The 22,295-nt window shown below is 33.8% G+C and overlaps 2 protein-coding genes across 2 annotated transcripts in view; both read right to left on the bottom strand.

Annotated features, from left to right (window-relative positions):
• The window catches only part of LOC140449445 (vasoactive intestinal polypeptide receptor 2-like), a 482,093-nt gene that overhangs the window by 203,539 nt on the left and 256,259 nt on the right, over positions 1-22,295 (bottom strand). The gene's annotated exons all lie outside the window — the stretch shown is intronic.
• On the bottom strand, positions 8,723-9,376 carry LOC140449980 (uncharacterized). The gene has a single exon (XM_072543396.1). The coding sequence runs from the start codon at positions 9,374-9,376 to the stop codon at positions 8,723-8,725; it is 654 nt and encodes a 217-aa protein (XP_072399497.1).

The following is a 22,295-nucleotide window of genomic DNA, read 5'->3' as shown; positions in this document are numbered from 1 at the left end:
CGTGGGCTTTGATATTTACTTTGTGATCAGTCCAAGGCATTTGATTTATGATAGCAATACTTTGGTCGGTGGTTGCATTGCTTGCCAGAGAGTCCACTTCCTCATTACCACTTATTCCCATATGGGAAGGTACCCAGATAAAGGAAATATCTTTTTGTTGAGTCTGTAGATAAGATAACTCTTCTTTGATCTTGAGAAGTATGGCGTGAGTTGTATATAGCTGTTTTATTCCAAGTAATGCGCTCATTGAATCGGTGATGATAACAAATTTGCTTTCATTGATAGAACAACATTTTTTCACTGCCTGGTGAATTGCCGTAAGTTCTCCGGTATATATACAACAATTTGTTGGGATTCGTATGGTAGACTTGACGTTTTCGTAGATGTAGGCTGCAGCATGTCCTTCATGACATTTAGAAGCATCAATGAAGATTTGATGGGTTGTTGGGTATTTGGATATTACATTTTTATGAGCTTGCTGTATAAGGAAAGGATGTGTGGAATGTTTCGGGAGTTCTTTTAGAGACGTGTCTATTTTTGGAGGTTTAATCATCCAAGGAGGAACATTTACATGAATAGGCATAGTAAGACTGAACTGTTCTAAATTAAGACCAATACGTTTTATTCGTTCGAGAAATGGTAGTTTTTTTATTGCAATGTTTCTGTAAAGATCGGACGATATATTTGTTCTGCAAAGTATTGTTGAGTAGGTTACGTTGCTGTTGTTTGCTGAAACCACTTATATTATTATTAATAATATTCGATTATGTAAGTAGATGTTTTCGATGGTTTGTATAATATTGATTGGTATGTTTCTTATATACAGTAGGTATAAAACGTCTTCGATTTGAATGTGATCGAAAGCCTTTGTTAGGTCTATAAAACATAAATATGCTGATTTATTGTACTCGATGGCCTTTTCTGTGATTTGTCTTAGTACAAATATGGCATCTGCGCAGGATCTTCCGGATCTGAATTCTTGTTGTTTGTCTGATAAAGTTGTTAGTTTATTGATTTTGTTGGTTAGGAATTTTGTGGTGAGCTTAAGTGCGGTGTTCAGTAGATTTATACCTCTATAATTGTTGGGGTCTTCTTTATCTCCTTTCTTGAACATTGGTATCATTTTGCTGTTTCTCCGTGCGTCTGGTGTCTTGCAGTGCAATATTAGTTTTTGTATAAGTTTTGTCATCTCTAGGGTTATACTTTTTCCTCCGTGGTTTAGAAGCTCATTGGTTATTCCGTCTGGTCCTGGTGACTTTTTATTTTTAAGTGAATTTATGGCTATCTCTACTTCCTGAAAACTGATTTCTATTTCGTGTCTTAATTCAGGTACGTTATCGTGTTGATTATTATTTTACTTTCCTTTAAACAGTTCCGTCAGGTATCTTTCCTATTCGTTTGCTGGTATGTTATTGTATTCCTTCAACTCTGCCATTTCTTTCCAGTGGTTTCTTATGAATCTCCATATTTGTTTTTGTTTACCGTAGAAGTCGCTTTCCATCTTTTTTGTAAACTGTTCCTAGTGTTAATTTTTTGTTCTTCTTACCAATTGTTTGTTTCATTTCGTATTCTTCTATAGGGATTCTGGAGTATTTGATGTTTTGTACTTCGTGTAGGCCTCTCTTTTCTCTTTACATTTTTCTTCTATTTCTTTTCTGAACCATGATGTATTGTTGTTGTTTCTTCTGTACAGTATGACTTTGCCTTTTCCTAGATCTTCTGTTGCTACTGCTTTAATGTTGTTTTTAATTTTCTCCCAGCTTCCGTTTATATCTTCGATATCGTCTATTTGTTTCAGCTGTATCTTTTGTGCTAGCCTCCTTTGGTACATTTTGGTACATACGTCTTTCCTGTCATTACATACAATGTTGAATCGTTTTGCTGACTTGGTATGGTAAATGTTTGCTTGCTTACACGTGTTTTCACTGGTTATTACCATGGCCTCTAGCTCCAAAACAAAGAAGAAAAATGTTAGATGAATTTATGATAAAGAATTTTTAGGTCTCGTATCTTGTCAATCTTTACATCTTTTTGTTGTGTGTGTTCTGATTTGTTAGTGATGGTTAAATCTATAGCCAACATATTTTTCTTCTTCTTTCAGAAATTTTTTCTTGTATTATTAGTTTTAATATTTTTTATCTGTTGCCATTTCGCATTTTCTAGTCTAAATGTTTAAGATTGTGTTTTGAAATTGGTTGAAAGACTTTGAGATTTTTTGTAATCATTTTAATACTTCTTCATTGGATATATTATGATCCTTACAGGAAATGTTGAGTATCCATTTACAAAGATCATACGATTTTCTCAAAATGTGTATATCTTATATAAATTATATTATACATTTATTTGGTGGATAATTATGGTAGCATATTTCGATTTGCAATTTTCAAATTTATTATTGTAACACGGGATTGTAAATTTTAAATAAAAGATCAAAATTTTACATAATGATAAAAAAAACATTTTTCGAATTTAAGTTTATTCTCGTTTTTTTACATATTCTGAGAAAATTCGTCATAGTAATGTATATTTTTTTGCACCAACAGAAAGTAGAGATTTCAACGAATAAAAAGCGCCCAGACTTTTTATAAAAAGCAGATATTTTGACTTGAGAATTTTTGATTGAAAATTAGTGTGTTGTTTCAATATTAAATCAAAAAAATTGCAGCGTATTTGGAACATAACAAGGTGAATTTTCACACAATTTCTATAAATCTAACTTAACCCTGCTGTCCCGTTCGATTCAACTACACAAATGTACTGTTTGGGTCAATATGACCCAACTATGGCTTAACTTTACTAACAAAAAATTATGGTTAATTAAACAAAAATGATGTTGTTAATGTAAATTAAACCTTATTAACAAAAACAAAAGGTATTTTTTTCTTTCATTAACCAGAAAAGCCTAATAACAAATATCTACAAAATTTAATTTAGTTTACAACTGGGACAGTAATAAAAATAATGGGTTTTACAAATATGTTTATGACATATACAACATAAAATATTAGTCTTATTATTGTTTTTAGAACAACATTTACAGCGTGATCGTTTAGCAGGTGGAGTTGGATTGTTCATAGACGGTTCACACGAACTAGAATTTCCATCTTCTCTACTCACTTCTGCTCGTGTCCTTTTTACCAGTTCTTGTGAGTCTTTGGTTCTTGGTAAATTTTTCCTGGATAGGATAAGTGGTTTCACCAGTGTTTTTCCCAATTCCTCAAGAAAAATTCGCCGTTTTGTAAGTTTATTGGTGTTCCATTGGGGATTTATTGATGTCCATAAAACGAACGCGTTGTAGGCAGAAATGTCCAGCATATTATAAAAAACAATCATGGGCCAGCGATTTGTCTTTTTCTTACATGTATATGTACCAACAAGCTGATCTAGAGTATCCACTGCTCCCTTACTGGAATTATAATCTAAAATAATTTGGGGCTTTTTGTCATTTCTGTCACTAATAGCCTTTTCATGATGCAAAGTACTCATAAGAACAACATTTTTATTCTTTTTAGGAATATAGTTAACAACAGTGGTATCTTGCGTGAAGTAAAAATACGAACTATGAACTTCTTTATTCGCAATTTGTGCTGGAAGCTCTGGTTTATTTTTTCTTATAGTCTCCAGCATTGTATTTTTTCTTTTTAGAAGAAGTTGGCCTAAATTGTACGATGTAAAAAAGTTATCGCAAGTAATATTGTGGCCTTTCAAATCATTAGTCAAGTCGCACACCACACGCATTCCCTGATTTCGTTCTGGCGCGGCACCTGCTTCTTTTCCTGTATAGATCTGCAATTTTAGAGCATAAGAACTTTTGATGTCACATAAAGCCCAAATTTTTATGCCATATTTCGCTGGCTTGTTTGGAATGTACTGTTTGAAGGGACAGCGACCTCTAAAGGCTACTAATTGCTCGTCGATAGTAACATTTTCATCAGGGTTAAAAAATTTTGGTAGATTTTCCACCCATTTTCCCCAAATTTCACGTATTGCAGCAAGTTTATCTAATCGTCTCCTATCCTGTCTAGTAGTCTTGTTATCAAAACGTATCACTTGCGAAATTTTTGTAAACACTTCAAGGGACATTGTTGGTCGAAATATACTACGACCAGTTTCTTCATTCCACAAACTTTTAGTTGATTCACCATGGGACTTAAAAAATCCAGCTAATAATAAATGACCAATGTATGCTTGAAAACCAATTTTATCCAAGTCTTTCCAGTTGGTACCAAAAACACGCTGGCCTTCCATGTTTGTCATATTAATAATTTGGTTTGCAACTATGTCAGAAAAGAGCACGTCAAATGAATTTTTGATATCGAAAATTCGTGCACATGCGTACCTTGTAACTCCTGGAGCATTATTTATAACATTGGCCGTAGAAAAACGACCGCGTTGATAAGGAGGATCAAGCGACCACTGAATATTACCATCTTTCGAAGGAACTGTTACAGAAGGTTCTACAGGATGTGGTACGTAGAATGGAATATCAGAATCATCACTACTTTCTTCTTCACTCTCACTACTTGTATGGTTTTCTGTTTCTGATATGTATTCATCACTGTCTGACACGTTCGCGAGCTCGCGCAGCTCATTTTCGGTTAGCGTTTTTCGATGCAAAAATAGACTGAAATGTATATGAACGGCTTGAATGCGCTTGACATATCATCAGTGTCCTACCACTTGTCTATCACCCCCACTTCCTTCTACATGACGTGACGTCAAATAGACCCGAACAGGACAGCAGGGTTAAATAATCTAACTAATTAATAAATCTAATCTAAAAATTAGAAGTTCAAAAGTTGTTTAAGGCGGATAGTTTTGTCTGAAAAACACTGTATAAGCGATATGACGATTTTGTTCCCTTTGATTTCATTTTTATTCGTTAATTAGTACACACTCTGAATTGAAGTAACTAATTTTAGATATACTAAGTATCATCTCTTCATAAATTCTCGTAGCAATTTTCATCCGCGGTACATGCACAAATCGGTCTAACGAACTCCCTTTTAGAGCGTTGTCTTTAGGACGGTAGATGCCATAAATTGCAATGAAATTCTGAACCGACGTTAACTAGATTCGTCAGAGACTTAAACGAAAAGTTAATCTGATATGTTTAGAGTTAATTTCAGGAATAGAAGAAGGGAAAAGCGAGCTTGCAGCGATTATTTGACATTGTTCATTAAAATGTTATCCGGGCGAGCATAACTTGAAGCTTAAACTAAGCAAGTTGTATTTCATTCTTGTTGTTAGTACTAGACAAAAGTATGTCATTATTAAATACGTGGTATATACGATTTTCTTGAAGACTATAACAGTAAAAAAGTAAAGTCAACACTCAAACGTTATGTAGATTAAAAGAGAAAGTCGACAGTTTGGCTAAGGACTCAGCACTAAACTATGTTGTTTATAGTATTTATACCAGACAGAAAATAAAGTTAATATGAGAACGATAATGAAATAAAATTGTAAAAATCTCACAAAATAATACATCATTGGATAAGTAATCTCCTTTGAAATGAAAGACATGTTTTTTTTTTTCAAAAAACTCTTGTATTTTATACAGACATGGTCTCCTATTAGCCCAATACATTGATTCCTGCCATCTTCCAACTTCTACTTTAATTTTTTATTAATTACGAGCCACCTCTTCAGATTTAGGAATACATTATAATCGGGCCAAATCAGGAGAATAAGCTGGATGAGAAAGTAGTTCGAAGCCCAAATCACGAATGTTTGCCATTGTCATAACGATCTTATGAGCCAGTGCATCGTCTTGAAAAAATAACACCTTTTTTTTCTGCATATGGTGCTAATAATACGGTGATAAAAAATCCTAATCGTACTCTTCGTAGAACTACCAAAACTCAAGAAATTGGTACATCTTAAATCCGCATGATTTTGAAAAGTTATATGCCTTTACCATGATGCAAGTAGAGCCGCTGAGCTTTCTACTTTAAAACAAGCCTTAGTACGTCCACACACATCAATCTCCCACACAATGTCACACAAAGAATGAGACCCTCATCATTCGATAGTTTTTCTTCTTTACATCAAAGGTGTTATTGACAAAATCGACAAAATTCATAAATCAAGAGGAATAAAGACAATGGTTACCCCCAACAATCAAAGACAACATACCAAATGAACAACACGAAGTTTATGAATTTCTTGCGCAAACTGACTGCGATCCTACATTGGCCAAACAAATCGTAGAATGCAAAATGAGATTTATGAACATTCCAATTATGTTTACAACTCCAATTCAACTTCAGCTCTAGGTCAACATCATCTTTATATAAGTCATAACATTGTTTTTGAAAACTCCGGAATCATAGCCCCAATCCGCTTCTATAAACCAATAATTATCCGAGAAGCCATAGAGATATGTCTCAATAAAAGAGATGATGGCATCCGGTTACCTTTAACATAGAGACCTCTCATAAAGAAAATATCGTCCGCTTCACCTTCCAATCAAAATCCCTCCATCAGAAATTGGTCGTACCAACGCCCACCCAAACCACGTCATAATAAAAAAAAGGATCTCTTAATAGTGCAATTAAATAAACACTAAGAGTGAACGACTGACCACAAAATTGTGAGTTTCTCGATCATAATTTTTGAATGCACGTTGATATACAAATAACAACTGGTAATTAAGAATTAAAATTTTGGCTTTTTATTCGCTCCATGCGTGACTGACGCGACACCTACCGCCTTCATCTGACTGTTTTGGATGTCTAATTTGAGGTTAAGCATATGATAAATACATACAAAATTGAGAATTATTAATAATTAGTTTTTTAATTATATTTTTCCAGTTTATGTACAAAATGAATGTAGTATTAAGAACTGGGTTTCTAAAAATTCATCATAATTTATCTTTTCAATCCCAAACGGAAAAGAAAGAGAAAAATCTAGTACTGTCAAATCACGATTGTCATATGGAAGACCATGTAATTAAAAACAATAATAGTAAAAGTTATGCAATAAAAGCTCAAGTCATCAGACAGGCTGCAGTTAGCTTGAAGCCTTATGAAACATCATTAAAGGTATATTATTTTAATTTTTAAAAAATATATGAATAAAAGTAATAAAATCATATAAAAACATTCCAATTTCTTATTCTAGCTTGATGATAGTCGCCTAGTGATTAAGACATGTTGTACATATTTTTATAACAAAAGCAAAATATGCAAACATATTGCTGGTTTAATTTACTATGTCAATAATGAAGATAATAGAATAGTACGAATCCATCTTCTTCCTTTCTCTAATTTATATGGGGTAATTCTAGGAGAGATGGCGTACAAAATTTAGAACTTCATTATAATCTTTATTTGAAAAGATACAAAATCGTGTAAACTATCAAGTTAAAGAGCATTCAGCTGACTACCTTTTAATAATAAAATAAAGATGTTATTTCTAAAAAAAATGAATAAAATAAACAAAATGTATTTTAAGATAAAAGCCGTCTCTCCTCTACTATATAGAAGAGATGACTCGTCACCTAAGGTGAGATGGCGTGCTCATATTTATTAATAAAAAAATAATATTTTAGGAGAATATTCAAGTCTACATATTAATTTTTAGTTTTACATATTTTTCTTCCACACACATCACAAAAGTTTACGTATTTTGTACAACCCTCTTGAATCCAACAGGCACAATTGACTCACTGAATCCAATCTTCGCGCTTAGTGGTCTATTCATAATCTTCGCCGCAGCTAACACATGTCGCTTCTTCTTCATTGCCGCTGGAAGAATCGTCATAAATAATAGATTCGTTCCCATGGTCTTCGTCAGAGGAAGAGCCTTTATATTTCGTATTGTTTTTAGCGCGTGGTTTCTTAATTTTACGTTTCGACACTGTAGTAGTTTTCTTCTTTTTACGATTAGTTTCAAGTGTTTTTTTTATTAATATTGGCGCTATCGGTTAATATAGCAGCAACTTGCCCACTTCTCTTTCTGATAGAAGAAACACTAGTTAATGCAGGTGCAGGAGAAATGATATCTAGTAACTTTTCCGGAGTCTCTTTCTCTGAATTTTCCTTTTCGGTAATAACTGTTTCTGCAGGCGGAGTAATATCTCTGAAACACTTTGGTTTGTTTATGTCAACTGAAGGATTGGGAATGTGCTCCGGAACTCTTTCGAAATTTGCTTGTGAATTGTTATTAGTACTGCTCGTACCCAAATATGCGTATTCTGGAATTACGGATGGATCAAATGGGACAATACCAGTAGCTTTAAATGATGAAACAGCATTTTAAACTGTTGCTGATCTTTCCCAAGCTGTGGCGAAGAGTCGACCAACTTGAAGTCTGCCTATTCTTTGTCCTGGATTTCCTCTTAAATATAAATTACACGACTGGTAATAGAAAGCTTTCAGCGATTTAAAAAATGACCTATCAAGAGGCTGTAAAAACTGTGTAGTGTCGCTTGGAAGGCAAAAACAGAATAACATCATTTTCGGTAGCGTATTCTAATGTTTCGACACTACTGCAATGGGAAGAGTGGCCATCCAAAAGTAGTAACACCATTCCTATCGGTTTTCTTGGGACAAATTGTTCTTTAAGCTCTCACAGAAAAAGTTCCTTGGTTGCTATAAATACTGTTGCACCAGGTGGCATACTTTCTTCAAATTCCGCTTTTTTTGTTTTTGCCTTTAAAAATGCACACCGGTGGTATAAAGGACTTCTCAGCGTTACAGCACGCAATTACTTAAATCGTTTCTCCTTTTTCAGCCGATGTTACTGAAGCAACATTTTTGGAACCCTTAATTGCTATAACATGTTCCGGCATGTTATTAAGCTGCAACCCTGTCTCGTCAATATTGTATATTGAACCAGGTTTATTCATTAAGGAATGTTCATTCAAGATATTTTTAAGTAGAGTGAAATAAGCAGAAACATCAGTTTTATTCATTCCTAAAGCTCTGGCAGCAGATACACCTTCAGATTTTCTTACTGACAATTGCTTATTTCTTCGTAGAAATGATTCCAACCAAGGATAACCAGCTTTTCGGCTATCCTTATTAAATTTGTGCTTTAATTTAAGCTTTTCAGCTAACTCAAATGCCATTGATCTTACCATTGTCCGAGTAGGAGCACAAACATGTTGCTGTAACTTTGTGATATGATTTACCAATTTAATTTGATTATTTATCCCAAGAGTAGAAGTCGGACCGAGTTCACGCTTTCGGAAATCCCTGGATTTTCGACGGCGGCGCAATGTCGCTCCTGGTATTTGAAAATGTCTACTGGCTTCGTTTACACCCATTTCTCTATTTTCAATTAATGTAAGTGCTTGCACAAGCTGATCCTCCGACCACTTGCCTCTAGACACACTTCCTTTCCCCACATATTCTGTCGGCATGTCTGCAAAAAATTAAAAAGTAGTTTAAAAACCATTTACCAGCATGCGCCATCTCTCCTTCAATAATTACCAGCCAACTCACCTAAACTTATAAGGAGAGATGGCTCAGTCGTTTTTACCTCGAAATTGTGGAATGTGACCGTGAAAAGAGGTTAGAATAATAAAAATTTAATCTAACAGGTTATAGTGTTTAATATGTAATAGATATATAGCATTATCTTACCTGAAGTTGTATCCGACTATCGTACTGTAAAAATTTTCAATGATTCACAAAATATCTTAGCTTATTTACACAACTTAAATACGTGTTTAAAACAACTAACACTAATTTCAAGATAGGCTTTCGTACAAGGTTGCCAAAATGTTAGCAATGTGGGGACGGGGATAGTAACAGCGAGTCATCTCACCTTATACGCTATTTCTCCTAGAATTACAATCTTTGGAAACATATAAAAACTACACTCGCTATTTTTGCTATTATTAGCACAATTAAATACGCAACATTTATTTGTACCCAGTTTTAATAAAATTTATGCGTAAAAAGATACATCCAATTTTGTCACATTTTGTCAATTTTGGTTCGAAATATTTGTTCCCATGAGAAAATGTTTACACTTTAAGTAAATTATGAGCCAAAACCAAAAAAAATTTGAGGGGGATTATGTGACATTATTACTTGAATAAAGTGGTTTAAAAGAAAACGTATATTCTAACCCCAAACCTAATTTATTACGAGAAGGGAGACTTAAGTACGTATTTGAAGCGACAAATATTAATAATTTCTAGACGTAATACTGAAAATACAGTCTTGTCAAGAGTTTTAAATTCAAGAAATTCGATATGCTACACCCTAACATCCTGGCTTTTACACTACAATAATTATTATCGAATAAAATATTCTTTACGCCACAACACGAATTACAATAAATGAATTATTGTCCTCGTACTTGTGCAAACGAGCACCGATACTGAAACGTGAACCTTATCTAAAATGAAGTAATTGTAAATTCTATTTCGCCGCAGTAATTTTCCTCAAATTACCCGGCAGGTCTCATTGTCTGGCTATGGTGAATCCCGGCAATAACGCCGGTAAAGGTTAGGGTTCGTTTCCTTCAAGTGTGCTCGAATTGCGTAGTTTCTGAGTGTTGCAGTTGTCTCTTAATGAGTCGAATTGCAACAGAATATTCTCTTTTGCGATCAGTTGCAAATGTTTACATTTTTAGAAAAGATATATCTTTACAGTTCTTTAACAAGGTTTTAATACTGAAGTTGATGAAGCTTTTGATTTAAAAAAAAAGAGGTTAAATCTTTGTAAATGGATAATTTTAAAAAACCCTTAAAAGGGCTACATCAAAAACACGAACGTTTTCGTGCTAGTGAGTAAGCTTTCGCTTTTGATTTTGCTAGTGAGTAAGCTTTATGTAAATTGTAATAAATTAAAAACAGCTTATTTCTATATCAGCGGTTCTCCAACTTTTTTTTGTAGCGTACTTCTTTTATAAAACTAAACTTTTAACGGATCTCTAAACTCTGAAGGCCTAAACTAAAAGCAAACCTAGCTGTGTATGTATTTATTATTAATCATACAAAAAAGGTAGACACGGTAAGCAGAAAAGGTAGAAAAGTAGTAAAGTAGTAAGCAGATGGTAAAATTAAGTTCATTCAGAAATTTACTAAGGTACATGCGAACTCATGATATCAATACCAGGAATGATAAGAGTTAATATGGATAAATTAGCGCCAATAAGAGATCTTGTTACCAAGTGAAACGAAAATCAGAAAAAATGTTTTTCTCATTCGCAATACGTAACCGTGAACGAAAAGTTGGAGGCTTTTAGAGGACGGTGCTCGTTCCGCCAGTACATACCAAGCAAACCCAATATATACCAGTTATTTTATACCAGTAACATGGAAGTATACTTTGACAAAAACCAAGTGGGTGGTCCATACTATCTAGATACTAGTACCATGGCAGTGGTGGAACTGGTCTGTCAAAATCTCTACAAATATAATAGAAATCTTACCAGCGACAACTGGTACATTAATGTTAATCTTGGTATTAGCTTGAAAGAAAATGGTTTAACTCTCTTGGAAGATTAATTGAATAATAATTGTATCTAAACGTAAATAATAAATACAAAGCAAATCGACATGTCGCTAATAACTATAAAGGTTGAAAATAGTGAAATTATAAATAAAACAAATAGCTTACTCTCTAACTAAAGTCCGTATATTCCACCGCTGGAAGTTGATCATAAAGTCAGCCGTTAGTGTTATTTTTCTTTTAGGGGGATATTAAGGAACCATTGCTCTTAACAGTTATTTCTTTTTCTGGCGGGAAACATGGTAATCCCGAGATAAACAGCTTCTTATCTTGAAACGATGTTAGTTGGGGTTTTAGTTTTCTCTGTAAATGCGACACTTTGTAACTTTCTTACGAAATCATCTTTCTTTTTTGAACGAAATGTAAGGATTTATGAAAGACAAAGAAATACGACGAAACTTTAGAATTTTAAGCATTTTATGGCTATAAAAGGCTTTGATACAAGTTTCACAGAACTATAAAACATTTACAAAGTATTTAAATTATTCAAAACGGGAAATTTGCGAACATAATAATGGAATTTGCTCCTAAATATAGTATGCTAATAATTAGTATATATTTGTATTACGAAGATATCCATCAAGATGGTTAATCCAGACGTCAGAGAGTTGACACCTAAAAATTATACGAACAAGCTGAATTTTGTCAAGAATATTAATTTTAAGATCTCAGAACGTATCGCGGGGCGAACTCTGACTCAGATCACTATCTTGTGGGGACAAAATTGCGGCAGAAAATAGCGACAGTGGCAATAGGGAAAAATAGTCAAATTAAAAAATGGAAAGTTGAAGGATTCTAAAGTCCAACAAAGACACAAGCATATCAAAATACTCTCCAAATAAAACTCAACGGAACCAGAAAGAAAGATACTGCAGAGAAAGAACGGAGACAATTAAATACAATGATAACGGAATCTACAGAGGAAACTGTCGGAAAAGCCAAAAGACATGATATGATGATGAATGCAGAACTGCAGTTGAGGAAAAAAGGCAAGCTATGCTTAACCAATTTCAAAGAAACACAAGAAATAGCAGAGAAATTTAGAACGAAGAGAATACAAGCCACTAGAATATGCAGAAAAAAAAGAAAGGCTTTGAAAAAAAAAGGACAAGAAATCCTAGAACATAACAACAGACACGAGAGCAGAAAATTCTATAAAAGAATAAAAGAAAGCACATAGTCATTTAGACCAAAATTGACAATATACAAAGACAAGGACAGAGAACTACTAACAGAGAAACAAAAAATTATAATGAGATAAGAATGAGGAAAGAATACTTTGAGGAAAATCTAAATGCGGGCAATGGAAATGATCAAAACGAGATAATATATTTTACGACGGAGCAGCACATTGAAAATCTGAGTTATGAAGAAGTAGTTAAAATAATAAAGAAACTAAAAAACAGTAAAGCGCCAGGGACGGACGAAGTTTCGGCAGAATTGTTGAAATATGGAAGACCCGAACTCTGGGGAAGAATCCATTACCTGATAAAGTTGGTATGAACCAAGGAGCAAATGCCGGAGGAATGGACAGTTGGTCTTATACAGTCAATATATAAAGAATGATATAAGAGGGAAAGTCAGAATTATAGACCAATTACAGCACATTACACAGCTAAATATAATAAACAAAATTCTTTCCGGCATTATCTACACTAGATGGTCAAAATACTCCGAAAATATAATTGGTGATTATCAAAAAGCCTTGGTTGAGGATACAAACATTAAAATCAACGGAATTAATGTCAACAATCTCAGATATGCAGACGACACGGTACTTATTGCCTCCAATGAAGAAGACCTGCAGAGACTTAATACTTCTAAGTAAAAACTTATGGTTGTCAGCAAAACAAAGTTACAACCAACGAACATAAGAGCGTATGGAATAGAGTTAGAAAGAGTCCACAATATTACCTATTTGGGCGTAAACGTTAACGATAACTAGGATATAAATAAACATACTAATTAATAGAGATATTACGTTAAACCTTAAAATCAGATTAATACGCTGCTACATATTCTCCACATTGCTGTATGGTATGGAGAGCTGGACCCTTACAGAGGTATTAATGAAAAAATTGGAGGGCATTGAGATGTGGATTGATCGACTAGTATTGCGGATAAGTTGGGTTGATCGAATAAGAGATGAAATAGTTTTACATTGAATGAAAAAGAGCATATAAATAACAAAAACCATAAAAATTCGAAAGTTACAATATTTCGGTCATGTAATGAGACATCCAGAGAGGCATAACCTTCTACGCCTCATAATACAGGGTAAGATCACCGGAAGCAGAGACCCAGGCCGAAGAAAAACATCCTGGCTCCGAAATCTCCGAGAATGGTATCAAGAGACCACCGCTAATTTATTTAGAGCCGCCGTTTACAAAGTTATTATTGCCAATATGATCGCCAACGTTCTATAATGGGACGGGGTATTAAAAGAAGAAATATGATTTTTTTTTATAATAGGGGTAGTGTCCACCTCTAAAAAAACATCTCCATACATCCAAATTTTCATGCAATTCGGTGGTGGCACAGTAAAATTACAAGGTATCGCCGTATTTTATGTTCATTTACTGCCTGATATTCAAATAAAATTTTAACTGGATGGACATACCAAACTGGATGAAAATTAATAAAAATACAATGCCAAAATACTATTTGATTAGCGATAAGAAAGAACTGGCTCCTGAAATATTAAATATAAAAGTAATGATAGGAAAAACACTAATTATCAACCGCTGACTTAAAAAAACAGGTAAACTATACTAATATCCAACAGTTAAAAATCTGTAAAATATTAGTATAATAATAAATGGAATGGCAAATGAAGCACTGGGAAAAGTTGAAAATCGGAAAAAAGGTAAACCTGAATGGTTGTCAACGGAACTAGAAGAGAAAGTTCTCAAGAAAAAACAAGCATATCACACATGGCTTCAATCCAAAGACCCTCAAGACAGAGAAATATACGCTAAATGGAATAGAGAAGTGAAAAAGGACGTGGATAAGGCGAAAAATATAAACTGGGAGGCTAAGTGTGATGAACTGGACAGATTTATGGGTGGAACAAAAGTGGCACAAGCTTGGAAAACATTAAAGCAGTTTAGGAAAAATGAGAAAAGTGAAGACAACATTTCTCTCATAAAGTTAAATGAATGGGAAGAATATTATACGAAACTGCTGAAAGAGGATAGAGATGGGACAGATGGGAAAAGATAAGGGAATTAATAGACAACAGAGACGAAAGACAGGAAATCCCTATAATAACATTATCTGAATTGACGGAAACCTTAAAAGAGGTTAAAAACGGAAAAGCCGCAGGGCCTGCAGACATTCCCATAGAGCTGGTTAAATATGGGCCGACTGCACTTTTAGAATTAATAGTAGACCTTTTCAATAAATGTATGTGTGGAGACCAGGAAATTCCTAAAGATTGGAATAAATCATATTTAAGCTCCATATATAAGAGAGGGAATAAAAGAGACTGTTCCAATTATAGAGGTATTAGTGTGACGAGCTCTGTGGGCCGGTTGTACGGCAGAATATTAAAGAAGAGGGTTGAAAGACAGATACAAGATATTGAAGAACAAAACGGCTTTCGTACCGGGAGATCCTGCCTTGATAATATATTTATCCTACGACAAATAATCGAAAAGCGTGTCGAAAGAAGTAGAGAGACCCATTTGGTATTTATAGACCTTGAGAAAGCATATGATAGTGTCCCGTTAAAGAAAATGTTTGAGGTCCTCGAAAGGTCCGGATTGGATTCGACGTATATCCGAGCGATATATAAATTGTACGAAAATGCAGTTAGTTGTGTAAAAATTGGAACCAGAACCTCAAATGAATTTAAAGTCACTAAAGGCCTAAAGCAAGGATGCTGTTTGTCACCGACACTCTTTAAAATATACGTCCAAGAAGCATTGAAGAATTGGAGAAATAAATGTAGATTTATGGGCATCGAAGTGGGACAAGAAACTCTGTATACATTGTTATTTGCAGATGATCAGGTGGTGGTTGCAACCGATGAGGAAGATATAAATTATATGAATCGAAAATTATTTGAGGAATATGCCAAATGGGGGCTTACTGTAAACATAGGCAAAACAGAATATTTAAAAATTGGAGGAAATACCACAGATCTGAGGCTTGAAAACGCAGTTATAAAAGGCTGCAACCAGTATAAATATCTAGGAAGCATCATATCAGCAGATGGCAGAGTTAAGATAGATATACAAAACCGAATAACCCAAGGGAAAAAATGCATCCGAATACTGAATTCATTACTGTGGTCTAATAAAATAAAGATGCATACCAAACTTCGCGTATACAGAGCAATTGTAGAACCAATTACCACATATGATGCTGAATGTTGGACGATGACAAAGAATGAACGAGATAAAGTAGACGTTGTGGAAATGGATTATCTTAGAAGGTCATGTCGAGTATCGAGAATGGAAAGAATCAGGAATGAGGAAATACGAAACCGTACAGGAATTAGAGATACTCTTTCAGATAGAATACAAGGAAGGCAATTACAATGGTATGGTCACGTGATGAGAATGGAGGAGGAGCGGTGGCCAAAGAAAGCCTTAATGTATGTTTCGCCAGAAAGAAGGAAAAGGGGAAGACCACCAAATTCCTGGAGAAGAGAAATTACAAAAACAATGCAATCTAGAGGCTTAGAAGAGGGAGATTGGAGAGATAGGAAAAGATGGAGGCTGAAATGCGGGAAGCGGCAATCGCCGTAGGACCCCCGTTATATGATGATGATAAATGGATTTCATGTGTACCAGTCTACAGAAAACATTGTTGCTCGGAAATCAAATAACATGAGAACTACTAAATATAATAATAAAACAGGCAGGATTCTCGTTTATAAATGTTTGTATTTCCCAATAAACAAAAGTTTTCTAGTGGGACTTGTTTCTTTATTTCAATTTAATAAATTGATTTCATGTGTACCAGTCTAGAGAAAACAAGTCGTTTCGGAAATTAAATGATAAGAGAACTACTAAATATAATAATAAAACAGGTAGAATTCTCGTTTATAAATATTTGTAGTTCTAAATAAACAAAACTCTTTTAGTGGGACTTGTTTCTTAATTTCAATTTAATAAATTGATGTCATGTGTACCAGTCTAGAGAAAACAAGTTGCTGCGAAAATAAAATGACACGAATACTACTAAATATAATAATAAAACAGGTAGAATTCTCGTTTATAAATGTTTGTATTTCTCAATAAACAAAATTCTTTTAGTGGGACTTGTTTCTTAATTTCAATTTAATAAATCGATTTTATGTGTACCAGTCTAGAGAAAACAAGTTTCTGCTACAACAAATGGCTCGTGGAAACAACATAATTGTACATCGCCTCCCTCCTTATCATTGTGAGCTGAACCCTATCGAGCTTATATGGGCTCAAATAAAAAACCAAGTGGCAAGGGAAAACTTGAGTTTTAAAATGGAGAAGGTGAAGTGCTTGTTAGCTACTGCCATACAAAATGTCACACCTGAGTCTTGGAAAAATTGTATAAGACACACTATAAAAGAAGAAGATAGAATGTTGGACTTAGACACAAGAGTGGACATTTCGGTTGAACCAATAATTATCAATGTAAATAATAGTGATCGCGATAGCTCTTCATCAGCTGACGAGTCGTCTTCATACGATGATTAATATTTTAACTTCCTGTGGAGGTCGAACCGTTTTATTAAGATTACTTTCGTATGTAAGTAAGTTTGTTTTGCTAACCTAGTTTTCAAACTAAAATACATTTTGTACCAATATACTTTGCTCTTAAAAAAAAATGAATACTTCTTATATATGAGGAGGTGTCAATCAAAATCAATCATGTCCACCTTAAGAAGTTTTAGGGAAATCGCAAAAAACGTATTAGTAAATAACCTTACATGAAAAATCGGATAAATTAGCATATATCATTTTATTTATTGAAATTAACTGACTCTTAGTAAATATTTCAAATCTGAAGGTATAAATAAACCTGTAAATACATTTTAAAAAAAAAGGACATGTTCTTATTTGATTGGACTTCATGGACGTTGATAGAAGGGGTTGATAAAAAAACTCTTAGACTACTTAAAATATCTATTGTATTGTTACAAAAAATATCTTGAAAAATGGCTAACATTTACCAACGACACTTTCCACAAAATATAAATGTTTAAATGTGTAGTCCAATGTCAGGTTCTAGACAATCACAGGATTCGTCCACTTCGTCAGCATCAATTTCGTCGTCCTGGACTTCCACTATTATGGTCTTATACCAAGATAAAAAGTCATGTTTCTGCCAGTCATCACCATACATTTTCACAAGTAACGTCTCCACGTCCTTCTTCTTAGCTGCTTTCACTATATTGCTCAGTGGAAGTGACTCTACAGGAGTTGAGAACGACCTTGCAGAATGCCAGCCTTTTTTTTTGAGGCTTGTTGTAGGTTTCAAAATCACTTTCAAACCTAAAATTCTGTGCCGATTTCACTTTGATAACAGTAAGTTCTTGTCCATTGCGGTTAACAGCTTTCTCTTTCCTCACAAAAATCCTCTTCTTTTCAGATATCATTTCAATGTTTTTAAATCGTGTAGCCAAACTTTTAGCATCAATCAATCCCCAATCCTCTCCAAGTTTCCGTACTTCTCCAACAGAACTATATACATTGTAGTACTCTTCCTTTGTTGCAATGGTAGGCTGCTTCCTGAGTAACTTTTCAACCCTTCCGAACACCCGATCAGCGGGGAGGAAGCTATGCCCGCGAACAGGGTATGTTAGAACAATCTCCTCTAAAGCATTTTGCACTGATCCTAAGTAATACACCAATGTGTGAACAACGGCATTGTTTTTGTTTTGACCGGCACACCCATCACAGAACAGATTCAGTCTTGTTACATTTGAAAAATTAGCGGAGTTCAAGAAATTGATAAGTGCAGATGAAACTTCGGTCGCACCCCTTCCTGCAAGTTCTTCAGTCCATACGTAAAATATGGGGTATTGTGCGTTTGATGCTACAATGCAAAAAGAGTAAAAACTTAATTGTCTTTTGTAGAACGCGTCTTGAATAGGAGTTTTGGGAAGTGCTTGAATTTGCTGGAGATCAAAACAGAAAGTAACCTCATTTTCTTTGTTTTCCTTTAAGAGCCCATAAAAAGCATTAGCTCTTAATCTGTGTATTCTTTTCTCCATCATAAATTGGTTGACCACTACCAAGTCTTTCACAGCTTTAGCCTTCTCAATTTTCAGCTGAAGATCTATTTTATTGCATGTACTGCAAACGTCAGAAGCTGGTGATGAAAATCCGATATTTAATTCATTGAAAACTCTCTTAAACATAGATTTCTTAACTTTAAGATTATCAAGTACAGAATCATTGTATATTAGCCACAACTTCTTAATGTTTAAGTCTGCACCAAGATAAATCCTTTTCGATTTTTTTCGATTATAGTGGCTTTCTTTTCCTCTTAAATTTCTCAAAAAAAGGCGGACTGATTCCTTGTTCGCAGCAGATTTGTGACTCTTCCTATCGCCACCCCTCTGATCCTTAACAGCCTTTCCCTCTTTCACCTTTTAAGAAATATTAGTCAATCTTGTTCCCTTCACCATGGTAATATGCATGAAAAGTTTTCTACACACAGGTATAACTTTACCGGTTGATGAAAGTATAGAATATTGTACACTAAAACTTTTAGCCTTTGATTTTTCAGATGTAGGCCTAGGCCTTCGCCGCTTTATGTTACGTTGATTTATCCAACTGGCAATGGTGTTATCTTGCGTGTTTTTGTTAGGTATTTTGTAGAGGATATTTCGAACAAAAATAGCATCTATAGGCCTAACTAATGCACATTTCATACCTTTGTTCATGTGTTTACATGGAACAAACACACCACATCCTACTGGAGTACTGTATCGCTTAAGCTTGGCTCTAGTTTTTTTATCCACAGTCTTTTTATTTTTACGAGATCCTTCATTGGCATCGCCCACTCTCACTAAGTTTTCTTCATCCATGGAAAATTTCAATTTTATTTAATAAAAACTACTATAATAATATTAAAATTAAACCACAGTGCAATACAAACTCAATACTCGCTATCGACATAACCTAGAGGGAAAACACAGACAATGTGTTGACATGGTCAAATCACGTGACCAAATCGGGGCACTCCTATTGGCTGAATGGACATGTGGTGGTATGATTGAAACCAACTGTGGACATGATTTCATTTGATTTGGGAACCTAATATTGTGTATTCATTTTAAACAGGACATGATTTTTTTTAACCGAAACCGAAAACACCATAGAATAGGATTCACTCTTTATATTATGAAACAGCTGCTAACTCATTTTTTGATTTTTATGGACATGATTGATTTTGATTGACACCTCCTCATATATTAGGTATATTCGATTCGATTTATTTTATTTAATTATAATATATATGTGTGAGTGTTTATATGTTCACTAAAAGTAAAAGTTCACTTCATGTAATTTGCAAGTTCAGAATTGGATTTTCCTAATTATGTAAATTAGTATATTTAAAATATAAGTAATTCCAATGAAAAGAAACCTTTCATTGAAATAACAGAAGTCTAAATCTCTCTACCTGCCTTTTCGATAATTAATTTTTGTAACAAACAAAAAATGTCATTAAAAAATTATAGGTTGTCATTAAATGTCATAAAAAGTTTCTTTGTCTCGTATGTTTTGTACAAAATTATGGAATTTGAAAGTTAGTGTTTTTTTGTGATAAGAAGTATACACTTCAAAGTTAAATATAAGTCTCATATCATATTATATTAAGATTAATTTTTAAAAGTCACTGCAACAGTGTGAACGATACGCTACTGAATGCTAAGCTAGGAAGTCAATGAGCAATTTATCTCTCTCTATATTATGACAACGTTGATCTACTATTCCTTTCTACCGGTCCTAGAATGCGATGTTGTCATGTATGACTTTTACAAAGAATATTATCGTACTTTAGATGTTTTCTATATATAAGTATTGTATATAAATATAATATTATACATAAAAATTAATAAAAAAGGTAAAAGAAATAATAAATTAGACTTACTCACAATCAATTTAATTTAACTAATCGGACGACCGGTTTCGCTTTCTATAATATGCAAAGCATCTTCAGGTCACGATACAAAGTTAAAATGCTGAAAATAATAATCCCATATTAGGGTGTTGTCTAATAAAGATAAAACATAGGTAGATGATATAAATTATATAAATTACAGTAATTATGCCAATATTACATGTCTGTGGTTTTATAAATGAATAAAATGTTTAAGCAGACAAGGTAAGACCCACAAATTGGTAACATAGTCTATTAAACTGTAATGAATTAATAAATAAACAAATAAATAAACATTACTTACATGCCGGTACTCTATTAATTGGTGGTTGAAAGAACATGGTTCAAACTATCTTGGATTGTTGATTGGAGAACTCAGGTCAACTATTGTAATTGTTTAACAGTAAACGGGGAAGTTCTTGAGGAGACAACTTGTGTCATGTCTCCTCAAGAACTTCCCCGTTTACTGTTAAACAATTACAATAGTTGACCTGAGTTCTCCAATCAACAATCCAAGATAGTTTGAACCATGTTCTTTCAACCACCAATTAATAGAGTACCGGCATGTAAGTAATGTTTATTTATTTGTTTATTTATTAATTCATTACAGTTTAATAGACTATGTTACCAATTTGTGGGTCTTACCTTGTCTGCTTAAACATTTTATTCATTTATAAAACCACAGACATGTAATATTGGCATAATTACTGTAATTTATATAATTTATATCATCTACCTATGTTTTATCTTTATTAGACAACACCCTAATATGGGATTATTATTTTCAGCATTTTAACTTTGTATCGTGACCTAAAGATGCTTTGCATATTATAGAAAGCGAAACCGGTCGTCCGATTAGTTAAATTAAATTGATTGTGAGTAAGTCTAATTTATTATTTCTTTTACCTTTTGAAATGGACTCACACAAGCAACACATTCATGATTTTTATAAAAATTAATGTTACTAAATACATTTTATTATATACCTTAACAAATACAAAACGATCATTAATATGATAATTTTGCTGCATGTCAATGATTAAATGATAACTTGCTAGAATATCTATCATTACAAACTGGCAACGATGTTGTTGGTTTATCGCATTCACAGTTCTGAGAATTTACTGCCTACAAATTTGATTCTCGAGTATATGAGAAGGCTTTTGATAAAGTAGAATACATTAACATTCTGCAAGAGAAGGGTCTAGATAACACTGAGATTTAACTCTTAAAAACTTATATTGGAAACAGAAAGTATCTGTGAGATTGGGACAAGACTAAACGGATGTGATGTCGCATTTATTTCTTAATATATATTCTCAATCAGGTGAGCCACTAGATAGTCTCAGAGGTATAGATCAATAGATCTGCTGTATGCAACATACAAGCTACTAGAATGTCTAGTCTATGACAGAATCAGCATGCGACTCTTTGAGAAAATTCCTGTTGGAACAAACTGAGTTTAGATCCAAAAGGAGCTGTGCATGCCAAGTTCTATCAAGCCTTATCCATCCACACTTACAGCGTGACTAATAAATAATATCCTTTAACAATGATATACTGTTAAAATTCGTCATGGGTTCAAATATCAGCTCTCCTTCTTTTTGTAGTTCCTTCTCCTATCGGAGGTTGGCTATCATCACAGCTATCCGTACCTTATAACTATACCACTCTCTTAGGTTTCTCAGCCAGGAAATTCTTCGTCTTCCAATGGAT

Source organism: Diabrotica undecimpunctata, chromosome 9, assembly GCF_040954645.1.
Source record: "Diabrotica undecimpunctata isolate CICGRU chromosome 9, icDiaUnde3, whole genome shotgun sequence".
NCBI classification, from domain to species: Eukaryota; Metazoa; Arthropoda; class Insecta; order Coleoptera; family Chrysomelidae; genus Diabrotica; species Diabrotica undecimpunctata.
Note: the sequence above shows the minus strand (reverse complement) of the source record. Positions and strands in the feature narration are given on the sequence as shown.